The sequence below is a fragment of the Bidens hawaiensis genome, unplaced genomic scaffold (genome assembly GCF_021521415.1).
Source record: "Bidens hawaiensis isolate Kalapana, Puna unplaced genomic scaffold, B.hawaiensis_p1.1 tig00037652_1, whole genome shotgun sequence".
Taxonomy (NCBI): Eukaryota; Viridiplantae; Streptophyta; class Magnoliopsida; order Asterales; family Asteraceae; genus Bidens; species Bidens hawaiensis.
In genome coordinates this window covers 75,692-95,018 of record NW_027496583.1, presented here as the reverse complement: position 1 = coordinate 95,018, position 19,327 = coordinate 75,692, and the positions used below count along the sequence as shown (strand labels likewise).

The 19,327-nt window shown below is 36.0% G+C and overlaps 2 protein-coding genes across 2 annotated transcripts; one reads left to right on the top strand and one right to left on the bottom strand.

The window, feature by feature from the left end:
* Window positions 1–11,928: 11,928 nt before the first annotated feature.
* On the bottom strand, window positions 11,929–14,229 carry LOC143589612 (protein FAR1-RELATED SEQUENCE 5-like). Its single transcript, XM_077070330.1, has 7 exons — window positions 14,196–14,229; window positions 13,551–13,769; window positions 13,161–13,404; window positions 12,652–12,910; window positions 12,360–12,511; window positions 12,149–12,183; window positions 11,929–12,035 (listed from the first exon to the last, which is right to left on the bottom strand). Exons 1-7 carry the CDS (start codon window positions 14,227–14,229, stop codon window positions 11,929–11,931), a joined length of 1,050 nt encoding a protein of 349 aa, XP_076926445.1.
* A 3,195-nt stretch (window positions 14,230–17,424) lies between these two features.
* Window positions 17,425–18,244, top strand: LOC143589611 (uncharacterized). Its single transcript, XM_077070329.1, has 2 exons — window positions 17,425–17,563; window positions 17,880–18,244. The coding sequence occupies exons 1-2, from the start codon at window positions 17,425–17,427 to the stop codon at window positions 18,242–18,244; spliced, it is 504 nt and encodes a 167-aa protein (XP_076926444.1).
* Window positions 18,245–19,327: the final 1,083 nt, after the last annotated feature.

The window sequence follows — 19,327 nt, the reverse complement described above, 5'->3', positions numbered from 1 at the left end:
TAGAATACCAGAACATCAAAAAGTGGTCGATTATCATAGTTTGAATAGATTTAGTAAAAATCAAACTTTTTAAGGGATTTCCGGATAATTCGGGTGAATTATGAGCGTTTTGTACAATCAAATCCGTAAAAAAACAAAACCGAACCCTGTAGCAAATCCTGAGATCAAAACCCTGATTTTCTTTTATAAATTGAATCATTTTATCAAATAGTACGTTTACTCAATTTTGTGTGATCTTACCAATTTCCGAAACGCTTAAAAAACTTAGCTAGGCACGTAAAAATGGTGAAACTGAGCCAAAACCGATTTTGAATATTAGACACTACACAATGTCACAATCTGTAACATTATGAAAATTTCGAGTTCAAATGTAAACTTTCCAAAGTCTAGGGACTAAATTTGCCAATTTCCAAACCTTAGAGTTTAAAAAGAAAAATTATGTTTTCTTGTCCTATCGCGATACGCGACGGAACAAAAGACAAGCCCATCACGTATCGCGAAGGGCTTGGTCAAAACCTTCTGGAAAGGTCAACAGCGATACGCGATCGCTTGTTGAACCAACGTCATCGCATATCGCGATTACGTGGCCTGACACCGTGTGACACGTGTGCCACGTGGCAGACGGTGGCACAGTGTGTCGCCACGTGTCACCACGTGGCCACACGTCCGCCACGTGTCGCCACACTGCACAACGCCTGCCACGTGTCACCACGTGGCAGATCTACGTGGTGACAAAGAAGGACTAAATCACACTACGCAATGGGCCTGGCCAAGGAGCCATCGCGTATCGTGATGGGCTCCAATTTTTGCCTATAAATAGAAGGCTACGTGTTCAAGTCTAAACCATCCCAAAACCTGCTCTCTCTCATCTTTCTAATATCTCTCTAAGATATATAAACCCGACCCTCGATCCGTCTCGATAAGTGTGCCCCGATTCCTCGATCTACGTGTTCGTTACCTCTAAGTTCGTGCCACCCTCCACCCACATACGACCAAGAAGGTGTTTGTTGTAATGACGATGGGTATCGAAAGGCGTGACGACGAATGTTGAAGTTTGGTGTTTATCAATTGGCGTGCTAAGAGGAAGGTGTCGTGAAAAAGAGTTGATCGAGAAGGTGAAGCGTCGTCGGAGTGCTGCACAAATCATTACGGTTTTCATAAGCCTTTAAAGGTAAGGCTTAACGCCAATGAATATAATAATAAAATATTATAAAAGGCTTAAACATTAAGTCGAGGTTATACTCGATACCTCTAATAAAAGAAAAGAAAACATAACAAAGAAAGAATGAAAGATAGAATTATAAATATGTATATATGTGTGTTAGTATATATGTATATTCTTTGTTATAAATATTATTTAAGGAATAAATAACTATTCTTAAATAATAAAAAGAAAAGAATGTGTTTCTTAAAGAAGAAGAAACATCGGGTTTTTATAAATAAACTAAAGGTTTATAATTACTTTTAAACTAAAGGTTTTCAAGTAAAAGAGATTTATGAACTAAAAGTTCATCGAGGTAGAGTTTATAAAATAAGACTAAAGGTCTTAAGCCGGATTGTATATCCGAATAACCAATGGATATACTCGTACTATATGTGCGAGATATCAAGGGAAAGACCCTCGGACGGTGTTGAAGCCTGTCCCAAAGCGAAAAGGTGAATACGCCCCCAAACTTTTACAAACTTGTTTTCAAATGAGTCAAACATGTTATATGAAAATTATTTACAAGGGACTACGTGTTCCTAAAACCGTTATAAATAAGAGTATAAGCCTAGCCCACAGGCTGTAGTATACGTTTGTCTGGATCCTTACATATGTGGTAGTACGCGATGGGCACATCGCACCACGCCTGGTCATAGGACGCTTTCCCGCGGGAAGAACGACCATGTGTATACATACGGGTACTTAACTAAGTCGAACATTGCGGTGTTTGCTGAGGTGACCTAGTGTAGAGACTCGAGTTTATAAATGTGTTGTTTTTAACTTTGTTATTCCTAAGCCACGATGGGCCGAGGCAGGCGTAGTCTCGAGGGGTAAAAAAGTAAAAGAAAATATTTTAGCGTCAGCGTGTTCACCAGCATTCGTTGCTGACGTATTTTATTTACATTTTGCAGGTGAACAAGAATAGCGCTTGGAGTGACGAAGTGCTATGAATATCCGACGGCTCGGATTTGTTTTGTATAAACTTAAAATATTAAAAATGGTGGTTCTGTAAAACAAATAATCCTTTAAACTTAAACGGGAATCTTTTACATCTCGTCTTTTGTATGTAAATATTTATAAGTTAAATCCACAAGTTTATAAGACTTCCACTAATTGAACGTAACTTTGATTTATTTACATTTGTTGTACCAACGTAGGCGTCACACTCCTAGGCCGTGTTTTGGGGTGTGACAAGCGTTGGTATCAGAGCCATCAATCTTAGCGAATTGGGTATCATAAAACAATACCCAAGCTTCGATCCAAGTATAGGAAATAATTGATTATTTGTTTTAGGGATAAGATAGGCTGGTAACCTTTTCTTTCCCTCTACATTATAAACCACCCAAATGTTAGATGTCATTCAAAGGTTACATGGAGAACTTGTGCGCAAGGCTAAAGAAGCGGGAATCATTGAACCTTTTCTCGAGGACAATATGAGTGATGGTTACTATGAATCCTACTTTGACCAAGATATAGAGCATGATTTAACCAAACCTGTGTACTATCCCGGAAGCAAACACTACCCAATAAACGTTCCCGATAGTCCACTTAAACAAAGAATTGAACCACCAAGGCATTCAAGTTACCATCCACCAACAATACCCATGTACCAACCCTCTGAAGTACCGACGTACCATCCATCGGAGATCCCCACTTACCAAATGTCAGAGAGACCGCAGTACTACCCAACTGGATACCTACCACCAAATCCACACCCATCATATGCCTTCCTTTCCAACTTACCCATCAAGGAAGAACCAAGATCCCCATCCTCCGACTGGATGCAATGCCACTCTGATCAACGACGGTGGCATACCAGAAGCTCCACTATCAATGAAGCCAGCTCTCAACCCAACAAAGGTGATGGGCGATGATGTCTTACGAAAGTTTTCGAATACCTTCGATGGTGAATGAAACTGCTCAACCCATGGAAGAAGAGGAGCAAGAAGAAGAGGAACCATAAGAGGAGGAGGACCCCGAAGAAGAGGAGGATCCTGAGGAAGAGTATGAGAAAGAACCGGAAGAAGAGCATCCCAATAATCCCAATGAGATATCAACATCAATGGATGGATCACTCACTTCCCAAAACCCGAGCTACGGTTCTGTGGATCCATATGTTCAATATCTCGAAACTCTCAAGAACCAAGCATCGACAAGTTTTCCACGATTCCAAGGAGAGATTCCATCAATAGAAGAGCAAGAAAATGAGACCCGAGAACAGAACAAAGCTGCCGAAGCTTTCTTCTACCTTTCATCCGACACGACCGACGTTCCGTATCCAGAACCAAGGAATCACTACGAAATGGTGACATTGGGTTACCGCGACCCACCTCCACAATATCGATACCCCAACGAGGTCCCACAGTCGTATGAAGAACACTTGGACCGCGCTCTGCATGAAACAGACGATTGGAGAAAGAAGATGGCTGACGAAGGAAAGAAAAAGAAGAAGATGGGAGAAAAGCTTCTTCACAAGTGCAACAAGTTGACGAAGGTTGTGAGAAAGTTTTTAAAGGATTGAGGCAGTGTTAATGAGGGATGTGAAGAAGAAATTGTGTGTAATATAGTCTTGTATGTTATGTGATATATATGTATGTAACAAGAAAGTTGAAACGTTCTTGAAATAAAGATAGGATGATCAATATATATATAACGATATATATATATATATGTGAACGTATGTATTGTAAAATAAATATATATATCCTTTGTGATATATATATATATATATGAATGTATAATAAAATATATGTTTAATAAAGGAAAGTTGTTAAAAGTTTCAGATATAAATTGAAAAGAAAAAGAAATATGTATGAACAAAGCAACAACAACGAAAATGCTAGAAAAGAAAAAGAGAAAGAAATAAGAAAAGAAAAGGGGAAAGACCGCGTGAATAAACAAGATGTACCGATCCCCGATAAATATATGAACCAAATACAAAAGATGACTAAGGATGCTGTTAGAGAAGAGTCTATGGCTAGGTCTCAATCGAAAATCTCAAAACATTCTCATTCCGTTAATCTATCCCGTAAATCCGTGAAATCCCGTCCGAAAACTTCTCATGTTGAGGAAAGTGTACATGAGTCTAACGCTGATGGTGGGGTTAGGCAAGAGTTCAAGAAACTCAATATTAGTGGGTGTTCGTTCAAGGATTTTAAGTATTATGGACCGAAGGAGTTCCATGGTGATAAAGGAGCCATTACAACCATGAGATGGCTTGAGGAAATGGAAACAATTGTAATAACAAGCAAGTGTTCTAATGAGGAGAAGATACAATATTCTGCCCTGATGTTCAAAGGAGAAGCGCTTGAATGGTGGAATACTATGATCATGAGCAAAGGGAGAAAGGTGATGTATAATTTGAGCTGGGATGAGTTCAAGGCTATATTGATGGGAAAGTTTTGTCCCATGCATGAAAGCGTCCAAATTCAAACTAAATTTCTCAATCTTAATGTCGTAGGGACGAATCTTCGTAAATACAACACCAAGTTTCACGAATATTGTCGCCTGGTTCCCCAGCTGGTGAATCCTGAATCCAGCAAAGTTAACCGATACATTTGGGGACTGTCGCAGGAAATCCGCGATATGGTGAGGTCACATTTACCTCAAACTTCTGACTTCGCGATGGAGTTAGCTGGAAACTTGATGGGCGGAATGGTCCGCAACAAAGAAGAGGACAGGAAGGTTACAAAAACAACCGCTCAAGGGAGGACAGGAGGAGGCGCCAACATCAAAGGCAAAGGCGTAAATCAACACCAAAGTCGATTCAACTCCAACGCCACGCCATGCAAAACATGCAGAAGATATCACAAGGGTCGATGTAACTTTTCTCCGCCCCCAAAAGTTTGTGAATCATGCAACCGACCTGGCCACGCAGCGGCCGATTGATGGAAGAAAAAGATGACTTGCTACAATTGCAAAGAGATGGGACACCTAAGCTTTGAGTGTCCGAAGAACAAACCCGTGACTGGTGGTGCGGGTGGAAGTGGAAAAGACAAGAAGGGAAACGCAAGAGTCTTTATACTCGACACAAAGAAAGCCGATGACATGCAGGAAACCATTACCGGTAGGTTTCTAGTCAACGACACTTATGCTAGAGTTTTGTTTTATTCGGGTGCCAATTTAAGTTTTATAGATTATAACTTTTGTAGTCTATTAAACTAACCTTTAACAAAGTTAAATAAAACTCTAAGCGTCGAGACTGCTATTGGCGAAATCGTTAAGATCTCCGAAGCCCTTGAAAATGGAAAAATTCATTTAGCTGGTTATATTATGCCTATCCAACTCTTACCAATGGCACTAGCTGGTTTTGATATTGTACTTGGTATGGATTGGTTATCCGATAACCATGCTCATATCTTCTGCAATAGCAAAACTATTGAACTTCAAACCCCCGATAAACGAACAATTTGAATTGAAGGGGACAAAGACGCTGGCCAAGTTAGCATAATTTCCATGATTAGGGCTAACAAATGTTTGAATCAAGGATTCTTAGCATTCATGGCCTACGTCACTGAAGAATCAAAGCCAAAGGAGATAAAGGACGTACCTATAGTCTCCTATTTTTCTGATATCTTTCCTGATGAACTTCCCGGAATCCCTCCCGATTGCGAAGTAGAGTTTAGGATCGTTACTATTCCCGGTACCGCTCCGATCGCCAAAGCTCCATATCGCTTAGAGCCAACTGACATGAAGGAGTTAAAGAAACAACTCGATGAGCTTCTTGAGAAAGGTTTCATCCGACCGAGTTTGTCACCATGGGGAGTGCCAATTCTATTCGTTAAAAAGAAGGATGGATCTATGTGTATGTGTATCGATTATCGTGCGTTAAACAAAGTCACAATCAAAAACCGATATCCACTTCCTCGAATCTATGATCTTTTTGAACAACTTCAAGGTGCTAGCTTCTTTTCTAAAATCGATCTTCATTCCGGCTATCACCAACTCAAAGTCCAATCCGAGGATATCCCGAAAACCGCTTTTAGAACAAGGTATGGCCATTATGAGTTCGCCATCATTCCATTCGGACTTACTAATGCGCCAGCCATGTTCATCGACATGATGAATCGAATCTACAAGCCTTACTTGGATAAATTTGTTATTGTATTCATCGACGACATACTTATTTATTCTAAGTCCAAGGCTAATCATGAAGTCCATCTTCGAATGTTGCTTGAAATTCTTAGAACCGAAAAGTAGTATGCTAAATTCTCAAAATGCAAGTTCTGGTTACATGAGGTACAATTTCTTGGTCACATCATTAACGTCAACGGTATTCAAGTCGATCCCGCTAAGATTGAAGCTATCTCTAAGTGGGAGATCCCAAAATCGCCAACCGAAATTAGAAGTTTCTTAGGTTTGGCCGGCTATTACCGTAGGTTCATCGAAAACTTTTCCCGAATCGTTGTTCCCTTAACTTCTTTAACTCGCAAAAATATCAAGTATGAATGGGGAGCGAAACAGCAAGAGGCGTTCGATATACTTAAACAAAAACTCACCCAAGCACCTATACTGGCCTTGCCAGAAGGTACTGAGGATTTTGTGTCTTTAGTGACGCGTCCCATTCTGGTTTGGGATGTGTACTAATGCAACGCAAGAAAGTAATCGCTTACGCCTCTCGTCAACTCAAAGTACACGAAAATAACTATACAACACACGATCTAGAGTTAGGCGCCATAATATTTGCACTTAAGATATGGAGGCACTATCTCTATGGAGTAAGATTTACCGTGTACACTGATCATAATAGCTTAAAGCATATCTTTGATCAAAAAGAGCTTAACATGTGCCAACGGCGATGGATGGAAACTCTCAACGATTACGATTGCGATATTGTTTACCATGAAGGCAAAGCCAACGTTGTAGCTGATGCCTTAAGTTGCAAGGAACACGAAAAGCCAAAAAGAGTCCGAGCGTTAAGGCTAGAACTTAAAGTCGACCTTCTCGAGCAAATCAAATCTGCCCAAACTCAAGCGATTGATGAAAATCAAATCTCCTACGAAAAACGTAAGGGCACCATTGACTCGTTAGTCAAGGGTGACGATGGTATCCTTAGACTCGGCAATAGAATTTAGGTACCAGTCGTTGGGGACTTGCGTGAGAAAATTTTGAACGAGGCTCACAAATCCAAATATATGATGCATCCCAGGAGCGATAAAATGTACCATAATCTCAAAGCAAACTATTGGTGGAATGGAATGAAAAGGGATGTCGCTTCGCATGTTGCGAAATGTTTAACATGTTTGAAAGTCAAGGCTGAACACCAAAAGCCTTCGGGATTGCTTCAGCAACCCGAACTTTCCGTATGGAAGTGGGAGTTAATTTCTATGGATTTCATCACTAAACTCCCAAAGAAGACTCGACAACATAATGCTATTTGGGTTATTGTGGATCGATTGACAAAATCCGCACATTTCATACCCATCAATGAGTCATACTCTATGGATAGACTAGCGCGTATTTATGTGAACAAAATCGGTGCTTTGCATGGAGTACCGCTATCTATAATATCTGGTCGAGACAGTCGTTTTATGTCTCATTTCTGGAAAAGCTTCCAACAAGAGTTAGGCACAAAACTTAACCTTAGCACCGCCTATCATCCACAAACTGATGGGCAAAGCGAAAGGACAATTCAAACGTTGGAAGACATGCTTCAGGCTTGTGTAATTGACCTAGGTGGAAGTTGGGATGACCACTTACCCCTAATGGAATTTTCTTATAACAATAGCTATCACACAAGTATTCAAGTCGCACCATTCGAGGCGTTGTATGGTCGAAAGTGTAGAACGCCCGTGTGCTAGTCTGAAACCGAAGACAATCAATTAACTGGACCCGAGATAGTCCAAGAAACCACCGACAAGATTCTCCAAATCCAAGAACGGCTTAAGACGGCACGTGATCGCCAAAAGAGTTACGCCGATGTTCGTCGTAAGCCGTTGGAGTTCAAAGTTGGTAACAAAGTTCTTTTGAAAGTCTCGCCTTGGAGAGGCGTCGTTCTCTTGGGTAAGAAAGGAAAGTTAAGTCCTCGATTCGTTAGACCTTTTGAGGTACTTGAACGAATCGGCACTGTTGCATACCGTTTGCGACTGCCCGAGGAAATGCAAGGGATACACGATGTATTCCATGTTTCGAATCTGCGTAAATGCCTAACTGATAAATCTTTAGCTATGCCATTAAAAGACGTCGAAATAAATGAAAATTTAAAATTTGTAGAACGTCCAATTCAAATAGAAGATTTGAAAACAAAGAAATTAAAAAGAAGAACATTGAAAATTGTGAAAGTCAAATAGGACTCACGAAGAGGGCCCAAGTATACATGGGAACTCGAATCAGAAATGAGAAAGAAATACCCCCACTTATTCTTGTAAAGCAATCGTAAGGACGAGATTTATTTCAAGGTGGGGAGGGTGTAACATTATGAAAATTTCGAGTTCAAAATGTAAACTTTCCAAAGTCTAGGGACTAAATTTGCCAAATTCCAAACCTTAGGATTTAAAAAGAAAAATTTTGTTTTCCTGTCCTATCTCGATACGCGACGGGACAAAAGACAAGCCCATCGCGTACCGCGAAGGGCTTCGTCAAAACCTTCTGGAAAGGTCAACAGCGATACGCGATCGCTTGTTGAACCAACGTTATCGCGTATTGCGATGACGTGGCCTGACACCGTGTGACACGTGTGCCATGTGGCAGACGGTGGCACAATGTTTCACCACGTGGCAACACGTCCGCCACGCGGCACAACGCCTGCCACGCGGCAGGTCTACGTGGTGACGCAGAAGGCCTACATCGCGCTACGCGATGGGCCTGGCCAGGGAGCCATCGCGTATCACGATGGGCTCCAATTTTTGCCAATAAATAGAAGGCTACGGGTTCAAGTCCAAACCATCCCAAAACCTGCTCTCTCTCATCTTTCTAACATCTCTCTAAGATATATAAACCCGACCCTCGATCTGTCTCGATAAGCGTGCCCCGATTCCTCGATCTACGTGTTCGTTTCCTCGAATTTCGTGCCACCCTCCACCCACAAACGACCAAGAAGGTGTTTGTTGTAATGACGATGGGTCTCGAAAGGTGTGACGACGAATGTTGAAGTTTGGTGTTTATCAATTGGCGTGCTAAGAGGAAGGTGTCGAGAAAAAGAGTTGATCGAGAAGGTGAAGCGGCGTCGGAGTGCTGCACAGATCATTAGGGTTTTCATAAGCCTTTAAAGGTAAGGCTTAACGCCAATGAATATAATAATAAAATATTATAAAAGGCTTAAACCTTAAGTCGAGGTTATACTCGATACCTCTAATAAAAGAAAAGAAAACATAATAAAGAAAGAATGAAAGATAGAATTATAAATATGTATATATGTGTGTAAGTATATATGTATATTCTTTGTTATAAATATTATTTAAGGAATAAATAACTATTCTTAAATAATAAAAAGAAAAGAATACGTTTATTAAAGAAGAAGAAACGTCGGGTTTTTATAAATAAACTAAGGGTTTATAATTACTTTTAAACTAAAGGTTTTCAAGTAAAAGATATTTATGAACTAAAAGTTCATCGAGGTAGAGTTTATAAAATAAGACTAAAGGTCTTAAGCCGGATTGTATATCTGACTAACAAATGGTTATACTCGTACTATAGGTGCGAGATAGCAAGGGAAAGACCCTCGGACGGTGTTGAAGCCGATCCCAAAGCGAAAAGGTGAATACGCCCCCAAACTTTTACAAACTTGTTTTCAAACGAGTCAAACATGTTATATGAAAATTATTTACAAGGGACTACGTGTTCCTAAAACCGTTATAAATAAGAGTATAAGCCTAGCCCTCAGGCTGTAGTATACGTTTGTCTGGATCCTTAAATATGTGGTAGTACGTGATGGGCACATCGCACCACGTCTGGTCGTAGGACGCTTTCCCGTGGGAAGCACGACCATGTGTATACATACGGGTACTTAACTAAGTCGAACGATGCGGTGTTTGCTGAGGTGACCTAGTGTAGATACTCGAGTTTATAAATGTGTTGTTTTAACTTTGTTATTCCTAAACCACGATGGGCCGAGGCAGGCGTAGTCTCGAGGGGTAATAAAGTAAAAGAAAATATTTTCGCGTCAGCGTGTTCACCAACATTCGTTATTAACGTATTTTATTTACATTTTGCAGGTGAACAAGAATAACGCTTGAAGTCACGAAGTGCTATGAATATCCGACGACTCGGATTTGTTTTGTATAAACTTAAAATATTAAAAATGGTGGTTCTGTAAAACAAATAATCCTTTAAACTTAAACGGGAATCTTTTATATCCCGTCTTTTGTATGTAAATATTTATAAGTTAAATCCACATGTTTATAAGACTTCTGCTAATTGAATGTAACTCTGATTTATTTACACTTGTGGTACCAACGTAGGCGTCACACTCCTAGGCCGTGTTTTGGAGTGTGACACAATCTAAGGCTACTAACATGTTTAGGCGTAATAGCTGTACCCAGACTAGATATACAACCCGATTCAATTTAGAAACTGTATCAATATTAACAATACAATACCGATTATAGGATTCGGACTATAATCGAGGCATAATATTTACAGCAGCGTGTTACTGATATTATACTACGATAAGGTGAGTTTCATAACCCCACTTTATAAACTGTTTTACGAGCATTTGGGGTGGAAAGCATGTTTATATATATATATATATATATATATATATATATATATATATGGAAACGTGTTATGATGTGAATTGTCTAAGTGTTAAGACTTGAATTCCCCATAAACACGAGTAATTAATTTCGAACACGTGGCATGTGGATAGTACTACTAGTTTAAAAAACCCAATTGACAAGGCTGGAGGGGTATGTCGGTACATGTTTTAGAATTGCACATTACCATATTAACATGTTGTAACATGCTATGTTGTGTTAGACATAGTACTGTTTGTGGCATGTGTCAGTTGATGCCACGGGGAGTGCATGGGCAGTGGAAGCCACGTGGTAAAAGCACGTCAAGGGTTCAGTTGTAGCTTAGTACAATTACATCACATACATACATACATACATACATACATACTGTAAATACTATGATTACGTATATCGATTTCGTATAAACTTGTGAAACTCACCAACTATTCATCGTTGACCCGTGTTAACATGCTTTTCCGGTATAGAAAAGTTAGAATGATGTGCTTATGTGCTATGTGTTCGAGTGATGAACAGTATCGTTGTGGATAGATGCAAGTACACTGTTAAAAAATAAAGCGGCTTAAAGAACCAGTTATATTGAAACGCTTAGTGTGTAACCCGTAGTTATAAAATGTAACATGATGTAAATTAGCTTGCTAATTTTCATTATAAATAATGTGGTTGATATCAGAGGTGTCTGTTGCATTCCCTTATTACGCTTTCGCACTTTCCTAGTCGGGGTGTGACACCTCTTGTCACATGTTATGTTCCTGGAACAACCACTATCCATGTACCAAATATCTTCAACACTACACAAAAATAGAAAAAGATTAGTGTTTGAGAGACACAAGCCAATGAGGCTTATTTCCTCTCCAAAGATAAAATCACTGAATTCTCGGGATTCACTTCTTCGTACACCTTCTTCCTTTAATCTATTTAGTATATCAAACGCAGATTCAGGTTTGAAATCATCATTTATAATAGCATCCATCCTCTATTTAAGATTTTCTTCTTAGCTCAGCTAAATCCCTTAGGATCATTTCCATAACTCATCTAGAAGTTATCATAATTTTTGTCATCATTTGAAGTTCTTGGATTGACAGTCTTGGCAACTTCATTATTCTTTTCAGCAACCCATTTTTTTAAACCTTCTTGACTTTCTTAGATTTCACAACATCTTCAGCAACGAACATCATTAAAAATAGATCTTGTATATATCCTAACCGCTTCCCTTTCCAGATAACTTCTGGTTTCTAACTACGGATACGTGTACCTACGATCATGATCACACCGTCTGCCATTGTCTTTCTGTATCTCCATACAAAAATCAAAATGGTTGAAAAATTCAACTAATGTTAACTGAGAATTTGTAGCTTATCCAAAAAAAATGGTTTTCACTCTCTGATCTTGATGTTGTACGCATCAATTCGGACAAAGGTTCGTCTCTATAAAAAGCATGTATCCAATCAAATCTGATTTCATACATATCAGTAAGCCATTTATTCTTATCAAGCTCAAACTCAACCATTATAGCCTGCCATTTTTCCTTAAATTTAAAAGGACTAATTGAATCCATCCACACAATATTACATAGCCTACTCTTAAAGTTTTCGTTGTTACAAAGATCATCTCCCACCTGTACAAAAATGTTAAATGCTTATGAAACGCTCGTTACCAAAATATAGACATCAAAAAATATGTAACGCTCATAAAACGCTCGCATATTAAACATCAATAAAGAATTTAACAGTTAAATCAAACACAGTTAAAGGTTACCTTGTCAGCAACTTTCTTCATTATATGCCACATACATAACCTATGCCTTGTATTTGGAAACACAGATGCAATAGCTTGCTTCATAGCATGGTCTTGATAAGTAACAACAACCTTTGGTGCACTACCAAACGACTTAAGTAACATTTGCAATAACCATGTATACGATTCAATAGTTTCATAAGCCAATAATCCAGCACCGACAGTCACACTTTGACAATGGTTATCAATTGTCGTGAACGGTACAAAAACCATCTTGTACCTGTACATAAAAAAACATATTCATACACACAAACTAATATGCTTGAATATTATATTGAAACTGTATGGATCAATAACTTGTTAGTCTTAAAAGTTGCATCAAAAGATATAATATCCCCAAATGCAAGATAATTACTCTTTGAATCTCATTAGCCCAAAACACACGAATTAACTCACGATCATCATTGACATCATATTCAAAAGAATAATAAGATGAAAATGTTCTATTCGCACACAATCTCTGAACATACTCTCGGATATAACAATTCAAACCTTGTTTAAAATTCTTACAATCATCTTTAGTTGCACCTACTTTTTCAAAACCACCGTACTGTGTTCTCATAAGGTTAAACGCTTTAACATGTCCCAGGTTCATATTAGACAGCTCATAAATAGCTTCCTCTTGGACATGTGTTAACTTACTCGCAGAACGAACAAACTGCATATTAGAATCTGCTACCATTTTATTATTATGGCCTTCAACAAAATCATGTACTTCAAAAATTACACCGTCAACAGATTTTAACTGAACATGTGCTCTACAACCACATCTAATTGTCGGCCTCTTCCTCCTTTTATAATAAGGCTTGCTTGATTCATTACAATCACCTTTTGATCACAAATTTTTGTTGGCTTGTGACCTTCTTTACAACATGTAAAATACTTGGTCTTTAGTACACCATCATGCAGGTAAGATCCACCTTTGCGAACCCCAAATCCAGCTTTTTTAGCATATACACTATAAAAATCAAATGCTTGATCAATTGACGAAAACATCATTCCTTTAACAGGTCTGTAAGAAGAAGCAACTTCAAGAATGATATCAACCCCTTGAAATTCAACCAAAATACTTGAATCATCTACACAAACATCAAATCAAACGTGTTAACACCAAAAAACATAATAAAGTAATCCAAACGCGCTCATAACACGCTCATTTCATAAAAATACATAAACTACACGCTCAAAACACGCTTATATCATTGAATCAATCATTTTAACAATCCTAATATTAACACACTCATATTCTATAATATTATAATTAGTCATATTAACACGCTCATGATACACTCATATTATTGAATCAACCATTTTAACAATCCTAATATTAACACGCTCATATTCTATTATATTATAATCAGTCATATTAACACACGCATGATACGCTCATAGTATAAACACCAAAAATCAACCATGTTAAAACACTACTAGTATGAACATGCTCGTAACACGCTCGCTAACTAAACTAATCAATTATAATGTGATTCTCATAGAAACTAACATACAGGTTACTGCCACGATTATAAACATAGTATACATCTACTGTTGATTAGTTAAAACAAAGAAAAAACTTACATTCACGATCGTCTTCATTTTAAAACCCTAAATCACAAAATCGATACTCAAGAGAGCTCAATTGATAGTTTTCGGTACAAAAACTGTTTCGTAAATAAGAAATTGATTTTGATTAAGCTAAAAAAAATGGATTGTAACCGTTTATACGTAAAAAATTACCAAATTTAGATTACGAATCAAAAAGACAATCGTACCATTCTCGCTTAAAATACACGGGATCTTCTCAACCGCTCGCAACTGAATCGAAAGTGTAGATCGACGCTCCCAGATCTCGCGTACGGTTTTGTACGATAAGCATTTGCGTATTCCATCTTCTCTCTCTCTCTCTCTCTTTCTCTCTCTCTTTCTCTCTCTCTCTCTATATATATATGTAGAAAAGAATTTAAATAAGAATAAAGAGTATCCTAAGAATGGTAAGAACCAACAATTTTAGACATTTGACATTACAAATGATGGTGAAAGAACAATTCTAGGAAACTATGTCGGTTATTGGTGATTTTAAATCTCAACCATTGATTCACATGATCTAATAGCTATGATTTATTCTTAGTCTTCCTAGGAAACTACTTATTTTTAGAATAAAACTCCCATACACACACACACACACACTAGACGGGTGTCCGCGCGAAGCAACGGGAACACCGACTGTTGATAATGGATATGTTTCAATTTTTAACGGTTATGTTTCGTTTATATGATCAAAAGCCTCTACTAATTGTTTATTTAAAAACATCAAAATCGGATCGCAAACACAGTTACATAAATGTTAATTTTTTTAACTAAGAAAACTAAGGCGATATCATACTCAAATTAAAAAGAATAAAATTCTCGTTTTTATGGTGCCGATTATTTAAAATAAAACTATTAACGTATGAAAAAATTATGACTCTTTAAAAGTCGTAGGTGGAAGTTGGGTTAAATGTGAAATTAAAAAGAATATATAGTTAAAGGGCTAACTTTGTAATTATTACTTAAATTTACAAAAGTTAATTAAAGTTAGGAGACAATATTGTAACTATGTTTAAAGAATTGAAGTTTGCTGTTTTACTCTTTTTTTAATATGCTATGTAAGCTGTACCATTTGTTAATTAAGTTGTAAATTACTTAAAATTTAAGTGTTTTAATTTGTCCACTAGTTATATATTATATATAATATAGATATATGATTGATTTCTTTTGAAAACCATTTTGAGTTTTAAGAACTCGAAAGAACTCAACCTAACATTTTTTGCACGTATGTAATACGTAAGTGTAAGTAACGTAAAAAATTTCAGTATTTTTTTACACACCGAATCGACTTATTAAACATGTGTAACTAACATTTAAACTTATGTAATCATCAAAAATCTTTATTATCTCTCATGATTCATTTTTTAATCAGATTTATTCTCAGCCACATATTTCATACTCATGTAATTAAATGTGTGGTCCTTTTTGAGTTCTTAAAGTTCTTACAAATCATCAAGGTTTTCAAAATATCTCTACCATATATATATATATATATATATATATATAGGGGAGATTTCAATTAAGAACCTCTTTGACTTTTAAGAACTCGAAAGAACTCAGTGTAACGATTTTTTTTTTTTTGAATTTTTTTTTACACCATGCGTAATATATGTAAGTTACATACACGTAAAAAATTACAGAATTTTTTACGCACCGAGTCGACTTTTTACACATGTTTAACGGACGTAAAAGTTTGTGTAACCACTTACATATTTATTCTCTCTCCTATTTTGATTTTTTTGCCAGATTTAATCTCAATCACATATTCCAATCTATTTAATTAAATGTGTGGCCTAGAATTGAGTTCTTCAAGTTCTCAAAATATCCCTCCCATATATATATATATATATATATATATATATATATATATATATATATATATGGGAGGGATATTTTGAGAACTTAATGAGTTGTAAGAATTTTAAGAACTCAATTTTGGACCACACATTTAATTAAATGATATGAAATATGTGGCTGAGATTAAATTTAATTAAAAAATGAATCAGGGGAGAGAATAAGTATTTTTGATGATTACACAAGTTTAATTGTTAGTTACACATGTGTAATAAGTCGATTCGGTGTGTAAAAAAATACTGTAATTTTTTGTACATTACTTACACTTACGTATTACACATGTGTAAAAAAATTTCGAAAAAAAATTTGTTACGTTGAGTTCTTTCGAGTTCTTAAAACTCAAAGCGGTTCTCAAAAAAAATCAATTATATATATATATAAGAGTTCAAATAAAAAACAATTGTTTCATGAGAAGTGTGAGAAGACTTTAAAATAAACTACACCACATAAATATGACACTATTCCATGTAAATAGGAAACTATACAACTTTTAGAAACTACCAATCTTAACCACTAGATCCTAAATCCAAGGGTCTACATCTATTCTTATGATTCTCACAAAACTATTGTTTTTTACGTTAACCCTACCATATATATATGAAAAGTTATATTAGTGTGAGAAGTGTGAGAAATGAATCATGACCCTTGATATTTGCTTAATCAATGGTATATATTAAAAAGACAAAATGGCAAAACACGTCATTTATGTTTGCATGTTTTTCAATGGTAGTCCTTTAGCAAACTTAATGTTAGAGAACATACTTGATGTTTCAAATCCCTATTAGGTTACGTCCTTTGACACTAACAAAGTTAAAATTTTCCATTAAATTTGATCATGTGCAAGACACATGAGGGTAATATTGTAAATTTACAATAAATTTAATAATTTATAAAAGTATGTTTTTTTAACAATCTTACTTTAATAATTTTATGTATTAGGCATTGTTTTAAAATTATTAATTTTTATTGAAAAATTATATGAAAAAAGTTGAACGAAGATTAATGAAGGGTGATAGGCAGGATATCAGAATCTTAAATTAATTAAATTAAGATGTTGAGAATAAATAAGATTGTAACACAACAAGGACGGTGAAGGGAGTTAATTACTAAATAGTTAAATATCATAAAACAAACTATAGGGTAAATATCTTATCTTGTATCTATATATATGCACTGTTTGCAAATCATTTCATTTACATCCTCAATCTGCACCTCTCTCTCGCGCTCTCTCTCTCTCACGCCTAACAAAATTGAATTGAATTCAAAAAAATGTTATCTTTAAGCAACTCATTAAAAATGTTGTTTATCTCCGTGGGAGTTGTATCAATAGCCTTAAGGGCAAAATCATCAATATTTCCGGTTGTGAAAGAGAAGCCGCTCGTGACATCCAGATTCGCTTATAATCCGGAACCGGATGAGAAAAACATTCCGGAAGGTAAATTTTATTTTATAACTACACCGCCCTCATTTTATTTTATATGATAGCAAACGTCCATAAAACACTTAAATGATCGTTTTTAAAGAATAAAACAAAGTCAAATATTTGAAACTTTTATGACCATAAATTGTGAAATTTTATTTGGACGGTTGTTTAGAATGGAGTGGGATTCAATATCATGTTATATATTTTTATGTATAGTTTGTCCTTTAATGAAACATATTATAAAATTTTCATTAAATTTTTGGATGAATATGAATTTGTAATCGTTAGATTCAAATATATATATATACGACCTGATAATATTCAACAGGTCCGGTAACGATGAGAGTGCTGAAGCCGAAGAAGCACGAGACAATGGATAGCACGTGGAAGATGATAACCAAGAGCGGTAGAAAATCGGACACGTTGGTGAACCTCTACCGTGATCCTCCATCCGAAGAGTCGACAAGGGCTGCGAGAAAATCAGAGACGTTCAAGGACCGTACGGTGTTTGGAAACCAGAATCAGCAACCGAAAACTAGGAAGCTAAAGATTGAGTTGACACCGAGTCATGAAGAGTTGAACCGACGCATTGAAGAGTTTATTAAAAAATTTAATAATAATATGAGGTTACAGAGACAAGAGTCTCCGAACTTTCATGGCGACCGCACGAGTCGCCTCCCAATAAAAAGGTGACGAAGAAATCGGGAACGTTTAATGACCGTAGGACATTCGAAAACAAGAACAACCGAATGCAATCGCCAGAGACCGAAGAGAAGCTGAGGAAGGAGTTGACTCCGAGTCATGAAGAGTTGAAACGTTTTTTAAAAAATTCAACGATGATTTGAGATTGCAAAGACAAGAGTCTCTAAATCAGTTGATAGGGACCGGATAGGAAAAGGATAGTTAGTGGGGCCCACTGTGGGACCGGTAATTAAAAGGTGATTTTTGATGTTAACGAAAATAGAAAGAAAAGGTTTGGGTAATTTTAATACAAACATATAAATAAGGATTTTTCTTTTTGCACCATTAGTTATCATAGTTTTATGAAGGTATAGTTATTATAAAAGTAATTATATACAGGAGTAACAGGATGAAATATTTAACTCTTTTTATTAGTTATAAAGTGGATGGCGATGTAATGATGTTATAATATAATGGATATTATTTGTGATTTGAAGTTACAATTTGTTTATGGTTTGTTTAGAGGTATGTGCCTTAGATAATATTATTTTAACTAGATGGGTTTATAAAGTTTATACGAGAGGAAGTGTGTGTGTATATATATATATATATATATATATATATATATATATATATAGGGTAAGAATCCTAAGAGAACCCTTTGCAAATTGAGAACTTTGAGAATCATTTTGGACCACTAAAAACACTTTTAAAAAAATATTTAGAAAAATCATAAAACAAAAAATAATAAAAATTTAAAAAAGTAAAAAACAAAAATTCTTATATTTCATTCCGGTTTCAATAAAAAAATACAAAAGAATACAAAAAAAATATAAAAAAAACGTCGTATTATACACATATGTATAATTTTATATAATCTTTAGTTACGTAATATACACATATATACAGTATCATTTATCTTAAATTATACACATGTGTAAAAAAAACATGTAAATATACATATATGTATATATTATACATATGTGTATATAATTTAGCTAAACCGAGTTTTTTTTATATGAAACCGGGATGATAAAATAAGAATTTTGGTTTTTATACTTTTTTGATTTTTGTGTTCTTTTTTATTTTATTATT